General features: G+C 41.8%; 2 protein-coding genes across 2 annotated transcripts; one reads left to right on the forward strand and one right to left on the reverse strand.

Moving 5' to 3' along the window:
* Nucleotides 1–1,771: 1,771 nt before the first annotated feature.
* LOC131227164 (condensin-1 complex subunit CAP-D2-like) lies at nucleotides 1,772–3,539 on the reverse strand. The gene is made up of 2 exons (XM_058222900.1): nucleotides 2,427–3,539; nucleotides 1,772–2,331 (listed from the first exon to the last, which is right to left on the reverse strand). Exons 1-2 carry the CDS (start codon nucleotides 2,760–2,762, stop codon nucleotides 2,071–2,073), a joined length of 597 nt encoding a protein of 198 aa, XP_058078883.1. The 5' UTR covers nucleotides 2,763–3,539; the 3' UTR covers nucleotides 1,772–2,070.
* Nucleotides 3,540–12,676: 9,137 nt separating this feature from the next.
* On the forward strand, nucleotides 12,677–13,958 carry LOC131227303 (condensin-1 complex subunit CAP-D2-like). The gene is made up of 2 exons (XM_058223074.1): nucleotides 12,677–13,412; nucleotides 13,508–13,958. Exons 1-2 carry the CDS (start codon nucleotides 13,077–13,079, stop codon nucleotides 13,766–13,768), a joined length of 597 nt encoding a protein of 198 aa, XP_058079057.1. The 5' UTR covers nucleotides 12,677–13,076; the 3' UTR covers nucleotides 13,769–13,958.
* Nucleotides 13,959–14,277: the final 319 nt, after the last annotated feature.

Consider the following 14,277-nt stretch of genomic DNA (forward strand, 5'->3'; position numbering starts at 1 on the left):
TTCAAACATTTGAAACAATTTGAATTTAATAAAATGAGCCCACACATTGACAATTTCAAATTAGACCAAATTATAAAAATAGATTGGATCACTAGAAATGGTCCTCCTAATACTTTATGTTTAAGACAACAAGAAATAAACCACTGTAGCCAACTCTTGTACCAAAGTCTCTAAAAAGGGAAAAGTCACCATTGTACCTCCTAAGGGCCAAATTAATTCAACTAACTAGATTAATGAATATGGGCCTGAACATATTGATGGTTTGGCATAAAAAATTGAAATGCTATATTCCTCCAACCCAAAGGGGTATGGGTCATTCAAAACAAGCCACATATATGAACGGCTAGGATCACTTAAAATGGCTCGGGCACATCAATGGCTTTGGTCACTAAAAGTGAAAATCAGCCCAACAATTAGTTGGGATAAGTATTAGATGATGATGATGGTTCATATTATTGGAAACGCACCAAATTATATGAGTGGTTCATATTATTGGAAACAAACTCTACCTATTAATAATTTGAATCACTAAATACTGATCAATCATGTAACCAGCTTGGATTATTGAAAATGAGCATAATTCTGAGACGAGATACCTCCTCTCTTAACATTTTTCTACGCTTGTGCAATCCAACAAGGAGTATATAGCATTAAGTGATAAGATAGGTAAACAAAGGTCTGACTATATCAAACCGATCTAGATCCAATCAAATGAAGGGTTTAGATCACTGAAAACAACCCCAAAATATTAAGTGTCGTATTAATGGATTGTTGAAAAGATGCATAAGTAGACCTACTGGTTTGCATCACTAAAAAAGGCCTCAACTAATGAAGGGTTTACATTACCGAAAAAACTCAAATCATATGAAGGGTATGGATCACATAAAACAAGACTAAGCATATGAACGGTTGAGATCACTTGAAATGGCTCAAGCACATCAAAGGTTTGTGCCACTGAAAAGGAGCCCAATCATTAGCAAAATTTGAATCATTAATAACTTTTGGTTCATGCGACATTCACTGATTGATTCGTTAAGTGTATGCCTTAATACGAATGGTGTGGATCACTAAAATAGTTGAATTATAAAATGGACCAACTATAGCTGACTCTTGAACCAAAGTCTCTGAAAATGGAAAATTCATCGGTGTACATCCCCCAAGAGTCGAATCACCTCAACCAACTAAATTGGATTCAATAAGATGAAGGATTGACGAAATTAGGCCCGATCATTTAAATTGTTTGTAAAGTTAAAGAGGGCTCTACAACATTAACAGTATGGATCACTGAGAACTAATCTCTATAATATGTATAATATATTAATATAGATCAACTTAACATATCTATTGGCATGGGTCATTGAAAATAACCTCAATCATATGATGAGTTTGGATCAATAAAGAAGCGAAAATAAGATAAAGGACCGAATCACCTCAATTAACTAAACTAGAAGCAATAATGAAGGATCAGCAAAAATAGGCCCCATCATTAAAATTGTTCGTAAAGTTAAAGAGGGCTCTACAAAATTAGCAATGTCGATCACTGAGAATTGATCTCAATAATATGAATAATATAGATTAACTGAACATATCCATCGACATCGGTCATTGAAAGTAGCCTTAATCATATGATGAGTTTGGATCACTTAAAAAGCAAAACTCGAGCATTAGGATCACCAAATGAGCCAAATCATATGAACGGTTCGGATCCACTGAAATGGCCCAATCGTGTCAAAGGTTTCTATCCATTGAAATGATCCCAATCAATATGTAATTAGTATAAAAATTTCGAATCCAAACAGCAACATCAGTGTATTTTGGTGGCGATTTGACATTCAGGCAATGTAAAAATGCCAACATTTCAATTTACCACAGCAATCAGTGGTCAAATGCAGATGTTGTTAGGAGGCAGGTAAAGCAATTTGTAATTATTGCACATTTTCTTTACATTACCATGGTAATTGGTGGAAAAAACAGGCCCTTAAGTGTGCAAAAATCAGCGCTCTTAGTTCTTAGTCTAAGTGTCTAACTATGCATGTCAAAGAATGCCAAAAGAACACCAATGCATAACTTCTATAGCAAAGTGAGTGAATCATATTGATGGAAGCAGCACCTGAAATTATGACAATCAAATAAACATACCTTGCTTGTAGAAATATCCCCCTTAGATACCAAGGAACCAACTATAAATTCTAGAGCTACTAGATCGCCGATACTAGATTCCATAGCAATGCTCGATAGATTTGCAGCAGTTCCTGTAGGGTTTCTCATCAAATAACTTGTGATGAATGCATCCTCAACAGCTGCATGGATAGACTTGTCCTGCGAAAATACCTACAGAAATCCAATGCAAACACACCCTTAAATGCTTGCCAAGATTGCTTTGGAAGTCTAGAAGAATTGTAACACAAATCAAAGAGGATGCTTACAAGTGGCAACATTTTCCGGAGAGAGGCCTCAGAGTCATCAATTTGGAACTGTCTGCACCTCATCAGCAAAAGAATCGTGTTTTCAACATCAGTGGCAGAAGATGAAGACAGCAGTTGGACCAGAGTCGGCATTGTGGAGGATATGCACTTTGAGAACCTCAAACATGTCTCAAGTGATGCAACCAAGTCCCTGGTCTGCTCCAGGTTCCCAAAATCCAGCGTGGAAGAATCCTTGTTGACCCCATCTTCCACACTAGGCAAACGACTATCAGTAACACTGTCTTGCTGCTCTGACTTCAGCCTGATAAACCTTTCCATCTGCTTCACACGTCTCATTGTCTGAAGGTATCCCGTCCAAAAACGCTCTCAGAAGGTGCATTGGGTTCCATCTCTTCCAGTTTCTCCTTGTATTTCTCCAAGGGAGCTTCAAATGATGCAATGCGAAGTTGTGGACCAAACGGGTTATGCTGCAACATCGTGATGAGTAGATTCAATGCCGCTTTCCTCACAAATGCGCTCTTATCCTCCAATGTCCCAGGAGCAACCGAAGCAACATCGTTCCACAGACCAATTGAAACAGCATGTTCTTCGTATAGTTCTGCCCACGCCTGAAGAACCTTACTCCTCGAATAGGCTGAAACATCCCGACACCGCTCGAGCAAGATGTCCAGCATAGCTTGCTTGCTGCGCGATCGGATGGACCTGGTACTCGAATCACCATCTACATCCTTAAATGCCTTTGAAACCAACTTCTCCAAAACCCCAAGAATAGATGGAGAATACAGATGGAGAGATGACCTGGTGGAGAATACAGATGGAGAATCGATTTCCCAGAGGTCAATTAATAGATCAAATCAAAAGAATAGAGACAAAATACATCTATCTGCCCTAGAAATCCCTGAATCGCACATCAAAGAACAAGAGATTAAAGGACATTCAACCAGAGAGAGAGAGAGATGACCTGGTGGTTGTTGCCGGGGTTGGGCTGCCATGAAAATGCAGACTAACGGAGCAGATCGTATCATCATCTTCTCACCATCATCGCCATTATAGATAGGAGATAGATCGAGGGTTTCATGGGGCGAGAGGAGACCGGTGAGAGAGGGAGGAGGGGGGTTGGGTCTCCAAATGAGTTGAAACAAAATCGAATTTGTGGATTAGTTGCACTGCATCATTTGGGGAGGAGGAGATGGAAATTGGGGATTCGACAGAGAGGAGGATGATGTCGTCACATCCGTCGAATTCGAGGTCGTGGAGGTTAGATGGGAAGGTGAGAGGTGGGCCATCGACCGATATCGATCGAGAGAGAGCTCTGAAACCCTAGAAAAAGCAGAGAGAGAGAGAGAGAGAGAGAGAGAGAGAGAGAGACGCTTCTTGGGACCGAGTCGGGAGAACGAAAAAACGAAGTGGAATGTAATCGGCAGAGAAACGACCGTTACAGGCCTTGCGGTAACGGATTGGAAGGGATTGTGGGATGGTAAATTCCCGGGATATGCCGGGCGTGCCAAATAGACTCGGTGAACCTAGTCCCGGGATATAGCAATCCCATGGATCTTAAACACACCACCATCATTACCTTAAAATCCATCCCATCCCTCCTAATCACATGGGATCCGTCCGGCCAAACAGGCCCTAATGATTTATAAAAATGGATACCCCTGGATAAAACACATATATCATGCAGGCCCACATAACACTATTAGCATCCTGCTTGAAAACCCTAGCCCGGGTGGGCCCACTCGTGCAACCAACCATAATTTATATGTCAAATCCACACCCGTCTATTATTTTAGTTCCTAGGCCTAAAAATAAGGCTGGTCCAGATCTTAGGTATACCACACCACAAAAAATTGTGAGGATATGACGTCCACCATTGAAACCTTCATGAGACCCACTTTGGTGTTTATCTGCCATCTGACCAACCAACAAGGTCTCACAGACCTGAAGGAAGGAATAACAAAAATGTCAGGTTGATCCAAAAATCCGTGAGGCAATACAAGTAGGCCACACTACATGGAAGTGCCTTGGCAATGCGGAGTGAGTCACTCAGTACCCTCTCATCGTACTTAGTAAAATCGGTTGCGCCCATCTTGAATTGAAGCATATCCAAAGATCGAGTGGATCACACCACAGGAAACAGTGGGGATAATGATTTCCACCGTTGAAACCTTGCTAGTCCCCTCAATGATGTTTATTTGTCATCCAACTTGTTCATAAGATCACACAGACATGGATGAAGGGAAAACACAAATATAAGGTTGATCCAAAGCTTGCGTGGCCCCCAAGAAATTTTTAACAATGGTAGATGTTCAATTCAACTATTTTCCGTGGTGCAGTCCATTTGAACATTGTATATGCTTCATTTTTTTGCTCAAGCACTAAAATTATCTGATAAAATGGATAGATCGAAGCCGATAAAATACATAAGTTATGGTGGACATCACAGAGTTTACTCATTACAATAAGCCTAGCGAGTTAATCACTACCAATCTTTTTTTTAGGTTAGCTTGTTAGTACACACCCACTATGAATACACACTCCAGTGTTAGCCACCCCCACTAGGGAATCGATACCAAGACCTAAGGGCGTGTTTGATTTTCCAGTGGCTACGTAAATACCCTTGAAATGGGTAATTATTACCATTTCACCCGTTTCCAAATAGTTTGAAATTCCACTGTACCCTGGTTCAAAAGAGTTATTTTAAATTTGTGGACCCCAAGGTGATGTATATGATAAATACATTTCGTCCAGCCGTTTTAACACAATATTTTAAGGCCTGAGCCCAAATATTAGGCAGATTGAACACTCAAATGGCCCACACAAAAAGGAACAGTGGGCCTGAGAGGTTTTTAATGGTAAGTGTTCGATTCCCTTTTTCTAGTGGTGTGGTTCGCTTGAGCTTTCGATATGCCTCGTTTTTTGGCTCATGCAATAAATTCATCAGGTATAATAGATGAACGGTGTGGATAAGTGATACGCATCACAGTGGGACCCACAAATATGTTTTGGCATTCTTGATTTTTGTGTCAAAAATGCATATGGTGAAATCAAACATAGGAAAAAGTGAGGTAAATACACGGGAAATAATTATTATATATTTACACAGTATTTACCAATGAATTGGAAAATCAAATAAGCTCTAAGTGTTGAAACGAGGTATCTCCAGTTGAGCTATGGATCAGGATCCCTTGGCACACTCCAAGTGGGGGACCACTTCGTTGGGCCCACCCTAATGTATGTGTTTAATCCACATCGTCCACTTCTCTTTACCAGATGATTTTAGTCATAGGTCCAAAGACGAGACATGTCTGGACCTTAGGTAATCCACACCAAAGGAATCAGTGGCACAATGGTGTCCACCGTTGAAACCTTCTCAGGGCCCATCCATAATATTTATTTTCCATCTAACCTGTTTATAAGTCACAGGCATGGGTGAAGGGAAAACCCAAATATTAGCTTGGTCCCAAACGGCTGGGGCCACAAGAACGCCCATCATAATGTTTGTATTTCATCCACGCTGCCACCTGATAGCAGGACCACTGTGATGTTTGTATTTTGTCCACACTGCCCCATCTATACCAGGACCCACCAAGACATATCTGTTTCATCTATACCGTCCATCTATGTTTCCATATCATTTTAGGTCATGAGCCCATGGGTAAAGGCGATCAGACCCTCAAGTGGGGCCAACACCAAATGAAATAGTGGGGATTGAGTGCCTACCATTGAAAACTTCCACAAGTCCATTATAATGTTTGTTGCCACCCAATTTGTCCGCACTGTCCATCTGTTTCCCCAGCTCATTTTAAGTCGTGGGCTAAAAAATGAGGCTGGTCCAGATATTAGGTGGACCACACCACAAAAAACAATGAGGACATAATGTCCACCATTGAAACCTTCATGAGACCCACCTTGGTGTTTATTTGCCATCTGACCTACGGACAAGGTCTCACGGACCTGGAGGAACGGTGAACAGAAATGTCAGGTTGATCCAAGAACCTATGGAGGCCACATTGCATGGAAGTGCCTTGGCACAGTCCAAGCGGAGGCCTACCCTCATGTATGTGTTTAATCCACACCATCCACTCCTCTTCGCCAAATGATTTTAGTCATAGGCCTAAAGATGAGACGGGTCTGGACCTGTGGTGATCCACACAATAGGAATCAGTGGGACAATGGTGTCCCCCGTTGAAACCTTCTCAGGGCCCATCCATAATGTGTATTTTCCATCTAACATGTTCATAAGTCACACAGGCATGGCTAAAGGGAAAACCCTAATATAAGCTTGGTCCCCAGTGGCTAGGGCCACAAGAACGCCCATCTTAATGTTTGTATTTCTTCCACACTGCCCATCTGACAGCAGGACTCACCATGATGTTTGTATTTTGTCCATGGGCCACGTTTAGTTTTAATAGTTGACTCGGCCCTTGCCCCAGACCATCTTTAGGGTCAACTTAATGCCTTTGTGGGGGCCTACCGTGATGATTTAAGGACCCCACATATAGCTCCATGCTCCACCGTTAAGAGTATAATTAGGTCCGCTTATTGAGTGGGCCCGTTATACTTGGAATCATATTAGTAATTGGGTCAACTTCTAGTCCTACTATTTTGGCCTGATTTAAAAGTGGGTTTGGTTGAGCTCCTACAAGTTTTAAGTGTAGTAAAGTGCTTGTTGGTCCACCATGACGATAATCTAGTGCAAAATAATGTATAGCCATTAATAAATAACAAAAAAAAGTGTAGCACTTGATGAGTGGATAAGTATGATTTTCACACACACACACACACACACACACATATATGCTCATTGTGGGTTCAATCTATCAAACAGCTTGGAGGTCCCATTCACTTAACAAAGAAGTTATCCATTAGGTGGACCATAATATGTGGTCCAAGTGGTGCAGCCCACCTGAAACACAAGTCAGCCTTAGTTTTTTGCCTTGGGCCTATGTGAAATTACACATCTAATGGTCGAAGTGGATTTCACATACCACATTGGTATGTGGGTTTAAGTCCCGACCTGAATGAGTTGAGCTTGGGCCTATGATATGGACCCACTAATAGGCCCAGCATAGGTCAAGCCTACCTGCAGGTTAACTGACCTAATCTACTTTTGAGGTGGGTTCGGGCTAGAATGACCTTTTAAGTAAATGAGTCAAGTTTGAGTTGAACCCTATGTGTCCACATAGGGGTGTAAATCGAGCCGATTCGAGTCAAGCTGGGCTCAGCTCGGCTCGGCTCGGTCACCAGGCACACCCAACTCGAACTCGACTCAGCTCGATGATCGAGCCAGCATATCCAGCTCGGCTTGGCTCGGTCAGGAATCGGTTCAGTTCGAGCCGAGTTCAAGCCAGTTTCGAGCTTTCAAGAAAACCAATATTTTTATCCATAAAAACCTTGTTTTATTTTCTTTTCCTTTTTAAAACAGGAAAGGAAGTGTCTGTTATCACAAAAACAGAGAAAGAAATGGTTCCTAATTAAAAGTGATGATAGCAGTGTAAATGAGAGAATTCTAGGTATATTCAAGTGAATAATGAGAAAATAACAGCATACATCTAAGTTCAGCTAGCCTTAAATAAATACAGTGATAAAACTAGATGGCGTTAAAGCATGCTCTGTGTTAACAAAGAATCACCACCCACAATACCAAGACATCACTTGAATCACCACCCACAATTTCAAGGAAAAATGCAACTATACATTCTCTAAAATACTGATCTGCCTAGTCAAATACTCCAGTTAAATTGGATCTACCTTGTTTTTAGGTTCATTCTCTAGAATACTGATCTACAGACTATATCACATGCCAGCCAAAACCAAGCAAAAGAAAGATTAAAACATTAAAATAAATAAAAAGAGTTAGCAGTTAGCACCTAAGCAAACTACAAATTTGCAATTGATGAAGTATTTGAAGAATAATGTCGGCAGTGACAGCAGGGGCGACCGGGCGAGTGCCTGAGAGAGGAGGGAGAGAGCAGAGAGAGAGAGAGAGAGAGATGGGTTAAGGTTTAGGGAAATGACTGGACAGGGGATTTAGGGAAATGGTCGGACGGCGAGGCGAGTGCCCGAGAGAGGAGAGAGAGATGGAGGAAGATGGGTTATGACTTATGAGAGAGTAGAGGGAGAGGGAGGAAGATGGATGGGTTAGGGTTTAGGCGTGCGAGCGGCTGAGTTCGAGTTGGAGGGAGGGAGAGTATTTGTTATATGAAGTAGGTTTTTTTTTAAAGGGGGTATATATAGTGGTGTACCAAGTCGAACCGAGTTGAGTCGAGCTGGGGCCTGCTCGAATTCGGCTTGAACTCATTTTCGAGCTGTAAAAATCGACTCAACTCGGATCGAACTCAGTTACAGTCGAGTCGATTCGAGCTTTTTCGGGCTGAGTCAAGCAAGTTAACCGAGCTAGCTCAGTTTGTGTACACCCCTATGTCCACATAGGTTATTAATGGGCTAGGCTAGATAACCCAACTTAATTTTACCCAAGATCCGAAAAGAAGAAGAAGAAGAAAAGTATAGATGAATCCATTGTCTAGACCAAACTTAACATGATTTCTTGGGTCATTTATTCAACTTAGACTCATTAAAATTGGATCAGCTTCGCGGGAAGGGTTCTTTGAGTACCCACTGACATCCCTACTGACCTCAAACGTGGCCTGTGTGATAAACGGTTCGGGTACCCATTGATAGCCTCATCGACCTTACATGACTCATGTGATAAACAGGTTAGATTTGTATTAGAGGGTTAGTATCGACCCATTAAATTAATGGGTATGCCACTTTTGATTTTTGACCTGACCTTAACTAGCCCTAAATTTGAATGGGTCAGGTCTTACTATAAAACTGCAATTAGTTTCTTAAATGGGTCAAGTATGGGGGTGCCACTAAACTCAACCCGACCCAGCATCCCATACCTAACCCGACCCAACCAATCGCATTTGTAATCCTACCCGTTAGGCTTTTATGACTGACTTCCAATGCTCAGAAGGCGTTCCATCTTCTAAGGAAAGGTCAAACAATCAACATGTTGAAACATTTCAATACAGGAGTTTTTAGTTTTCAAATATTTTCCATTAAAAAGGTGATCCGTCTTATAAAAAAGTTGGGATCATTGAAATAGGATCTCAAATATTCAAAGTTTCAACTTCTCATTCTTAACCCATTTCTTTGTTGGCCCACGTATTTTTAAAAAAAAGGAATTTTGTATACCTCGCTCACTAGGGAGGTCCACCACAATATGAACGCTTCAGATCTGGGAGCAATAGGCCCCACTTTGTACAAACTGAAATCCCATACATTATTGTACAATCTCTTAGGCCATGCATATGATTGTACCATACCTTGATTTTATAAGGTATATGCCCAGTTTCGATTAGGACTGAATGGGCCAAGGCCAAGCTAGGCACATTTAAAATTTGAATGAGCCTAACTGTTAAGCCTGGCCCAAACAGCTAACATTTCTGTTGGGCCTAATGAGGTGGTCCCCCGCTTGGACAGTGTGCAAAGGCACTTCCATGCAGTATGGCCCACTCGTGTGGCCTCCACAGGTTTTTGGATTAACTTGACTTTTTTGATCTCCCTTCCACCAGGTCTACGAGACTTGTCGGTAGGTCAGATGGCAAATAAACACCAAGGTGGGTCTCACGAAGGTTTCAATGGTGGATGACATGTCCTCACTGTTTTTTTTTTGGTGTGGTCCACCTAAGATCTAGACCGGCCTCATTTATAGGCCCATGATCTAAAATAAGTTGGAGAAATAGATGGACAGTGTGGATTCAACATATATATTACGGTGGGTTGCACGAGTGGGGACCACCTTCGCTGGGTTTTCAAGCATTAGCTCACTTGGAAAAAGGGGAAGGATTCGGACGGCCTTTCGCAGTAAGTGCAAGGATGCTGGGAGGGGCTCAACAATATGTTTTTGGGAAATCTACCCCTTTTATCCTTTTGGTGAGCTCATTTCATGACAAGAGAGCAAGAATGAGGTGAATCCAAAACTCAAGTGGGCCACAAGAGAATACCTACCGTTGAAACCTTCTTGGGCTCCACCTTGATGTTTATATGCCATCCAAACCGTTTATAAGGTCATTATCACTGGGATGAACTGGAAATAAAAAAAATTAGCCTGACCCAAAGCTTTTATGGGCATGAGAATGTTTCAACGATTCTCACAATCCCCACTGTATCCTCTCTGCGGCCCACTTTAGTTTTGGAACCACCTCATTTTTGGTCTAATATCCCAAAATGAGCTCACAAAATGGATGAACGGATAGATTTCTCAAGGACATGAGGGTGGGCCCACCCAACATTCCTGCGCATGAACTTCCAACAAAAGGTTTGGCTACTCCCCTGCCATCTGCCAATGGCTAGTGGTCGATGCTCTGTGGGCCCCACCATGATGTATGTGTTTCATCCATGTCGTCCATCTATTTTTCTAGATCATTTTATAGTGTTAAACCAAAAATGAAGTATATCCCAAGCTCAAGTGGACCACATTACAGGAAACAGTGCTGAATGAGCTTTGACCATTGAAAACTTTTTGGGGGCCATAAAAGTTTTGGATCAAGATGATCTTTGTTTTTTCCCTTCATCTGGGTCTATATGACCTAATAAACAGATTGGATGTCAAATAAATAGTAATTGGGCCTTAGAATGATTTAAATGGTGGATATCCAATCACTATTTTTTTTTCCCTACAATGTGGTCCAACCGAGATTTCTATGCCTTAAAATTATATTTAATAATGGATGAGCGGAATGGATGAAACACATACATTATGGTGTCCGCTGAAACACATACATTATGGTGGGCTCACAGAGAACCGACCACCATCCAGGGGCTGGTGGCAGGGGGAGTAGCCGTTTCCCGTCCGAAGGATTGCTCACAAAAATCAAGGAAGCGGATTGCGTACTAAGTAACACAGTACACTTAGCGTACTGAGTAAACTCTATGAGGTAGACCATGATTTATGTATTTGATCCAATCCGTCCATCTATTTTATCGGATAATTTTAGGAGTTCAGCCCAAAAATTAAGCATATCAAACACTCAAATGGATCACACAACAAGAAACAGTGTGAATTGAATATCTACCGTTGAAAACCTCTTGGTGCCATATAAGTTTTGGATCAAGATTATTTTTATGTTTTCCATTCATTAGTGTTTGTATGATCTTATGAACAGGTTGGATGACAAATAAACATCACTGTGGGGCCTAGCAAGGTTTCAATGGTGGAAATCATTATTCCCACTGTTTCCTGTGGCATGATCTACTTGATCTTTGGATATGCTTAAATTTTGGGATCAACCCCTTAAATTATTTGGAAAAACGGATGGACGGTGTGGATAGACTACATACATTCAGGGTGGGCCCAACTGAGTTTACTCAGTACGATAAGAGCGTAATGAGTAACTCAGTACGCAATCCGATTTAAAAACCACGGATTGCCCATCCAATCTTGGTTATTAAGTAATCCTGCTTAATACGCAGGCCTGTAACGGTCGTCTCTCCACCGATAAGTAATCTTGCTTAATACGCAAGGCCTGTAACAGTCGTCTCTCTACCGATGACATTCCGCTTTCTTTTTTCGTTCTCCCGACTCGGTCCAAGAAGCGTCTCTCTCTCTCTCTCTCTCTCTCTCTCTCTCTCTCTCTCTCTGCTTTTTCTAGGGTTTCAGAGCTCTCTCTCGATCGATATCGGTCGATGGCCCACCTCTCACCTTCCCATCTAACCTCCACGACCTCGAATTCGACGGATGTGACGACATCATCCGCCTCTCTGTCGAATCCCCAATTTCCATCTCCTCCTTCTCCCCAAATGATGCAGTGCAACTAATCCACAAATTCGATTTTGTTTCAACTCATTTTGCTGACCCAACCCCCCTCCTCCCTCTCTCACCGGTCTCCTCTCGCTCCATGAAACCCTCGATCTATCTCCTATCTATAATGGCGATGATGGTGAGAAGATGATGATATGATCTGCTCCGTTAGTCTGCATTTTCATGGCAGCCCAACCCCGGCAACAACCACCAGGTCATCTCTCTCTCTCTGGTTGAATGTCCTTTAATCTCTTGTTCTTCGATGTGCGATTCAGGGATTTCTAGGGCAGATAGATGTATTTTGTCTCTATTCTTTTGATTTGATCTATTGATTGACCTCTGGGAAATCGATTCTCCATCTGTATTCTCCACCAGGTCATCTTTCCATCTGTATTCTCCATCTATTCTTGGGGTTTTGGGGAAGTTGGTTTCAAAGGCATTTAAGTTTGTAGATGGTGATTCGAGTACACCAGGTCCATCCAATCGCGCAGCAAGCAAGCTATGCTGGACATCTTGCTCGGGCGGTGTCGGGATGTTTCAGCCTATTCGAGGAGTAAGGTTCTTCAGGTGTGGGCAGAACTATGCGAAGAACATGCTGTTTCAATTGGTCTGTGGAACGATGTTGCTTCGGTTGCTTCTGGGACATTGGAGGATAAGAGTGCATTCGTGAGGAAAGCGGCATTGAATCTACTCATCACGATGTTGCAGCATAACCCGTTTGGTCCACAACTTCACATTTCATCATTTGAAGCGCCCTTGGAGAAATACAAGGAGAAACTGGAAGAGATGGAACCCAATGCACCTTCTGAGAGCGTTTTTGGACGGGATACCTTCAGACAATGAGACGTGTGAAGCAGATGGAAAGGTTTATCAGGCTGAAGTCAGAGCAGCAAGACAGCGTTACTGATAGTTGTTTGCCTAGTGTGAAAGATGGGGTCAACAAGGATTCTTCTACGCTGGATTTTGGGAACCTAGAGCAGACCAGTGCCTTGGTTGCATCACTTGAGACATGTTTGAGGTTCTCAAAGTGCATATCCTCCACAATGCCGACTCTGGTCCAACTGCTGTCTTCATCTTCTGCCACTCATGTTGAAAACATGATTCTTTTGCTGATGAGGTGCAGACAGTTCCAAATTGATGACTCTGAGGCCTCTCTCCGGAAAATGTTGCCACTTGTAAGCATCCTCTTTGATTTGTGTTACAATTCTTCTAGACTTCCAAAGCAATCTTGGCAAGCATTTAAGGGTGTGTTTGCATTGGATTTCTGTAGGTATTTTCGCAGGACAAGTCTATCCATGCAGCTGTTGAGGATGCATTCATCACAATTTATTTGACAAGAAACCCTACAGAAACTGCTGCAAATCTATCGAGCATTGCTATAGAATCTAGTATCGGCGATCTAGCAGCTCTAGAATTTATAGTTGGTTCCTTGGTATCTAAGGGGGATATTTCTACAAGCAAGGTATGTTTATTTGATTGTCATAATTTCAGATGCTGCTTCCATCAATATGATTCACTCACTTTGCTATAGAAGTTATGCATTGGTGTTCTTTTGGCATTCTTTGACATGCATAGTTAGACACTTAGACTAAGAACTAAGAGCGCTGATTTTTGCACACTTAAGGGCCTGTTTTTTTCACCAATTAACATGGTAATGTAAAGAAAATGTGCAATAATTACAAATTGCTTTACCTGCCTCTTGACAACATCTGCATTTGACCATTGATTGCTGTGGTAAATTGAAATGTTGGCATTTTTACATTGCCTGAATGTCAAATCGCCACCAAAATACACTGATGTTGCTGTTTGGATTCGAAATTTTTATAGTAATTATATATTGATTGGGATCATTTCAATGGATAGAAACCTTTGACACGATTGGGCCATTTCAGTGGATCCGAACCGTTCATATGATTTGGCTCATTTGGTGATCCTAATGCTCGAGTTTTGCTTTTTAAGTGATCCAAACTCATCATATGATTATGGCTACTTTCAATGACCGATGTCGATGGATATGTTCAGTTAATCTATATTATTCAT

This window comes from Magnolia sinica, chromosome 15 (genome assembly GCF_029962835.1).
Source record: "Magnolia sinica isolate HGM2019 chromosome 15, MsV1, whole genome shotgun sequence".
Taxonomy (NCBI): Eukaryota; Viridiplantae; Streptophyta; class Magnoliopsida; order Magnoliales; family Magnoliaceae; genus Magnolia; species Magnolia sinica.

Excerpts from the sequence above, each read along its gene's own strand:
- LOC131227164 (XM_058222900.1), bottom strand. The coding sequence starts at position 2,762 with ATGAGACGTGTGAAGCAGATGGAAAGGTTTATCAGGCTGAAGTCAGAG. Across the intron at positions 2,332-2,426 it reads TCCGGAAAATGTTGCCACTT|GTATTTTCGCAGGACAAGTC; the intron begins GTAAGCATCCTC and ends GGATTTCTGTAG.
- LOC131227303 (XM_058223074.1), top strand. The coding sequence starts at position 13,077 with ATGAGACGTGTGAAGCAGATGGAAAGGTTTATCAGGCTGAAGTCAGAG. Across the intron at positions 13,413-13,507 it reads TCCGGAAAATGTTGCCACTT|GTATTTTCGCAGGACAAGTC; the intron begins GTAAGCATCCTC and ends GGATTTCTGTAG.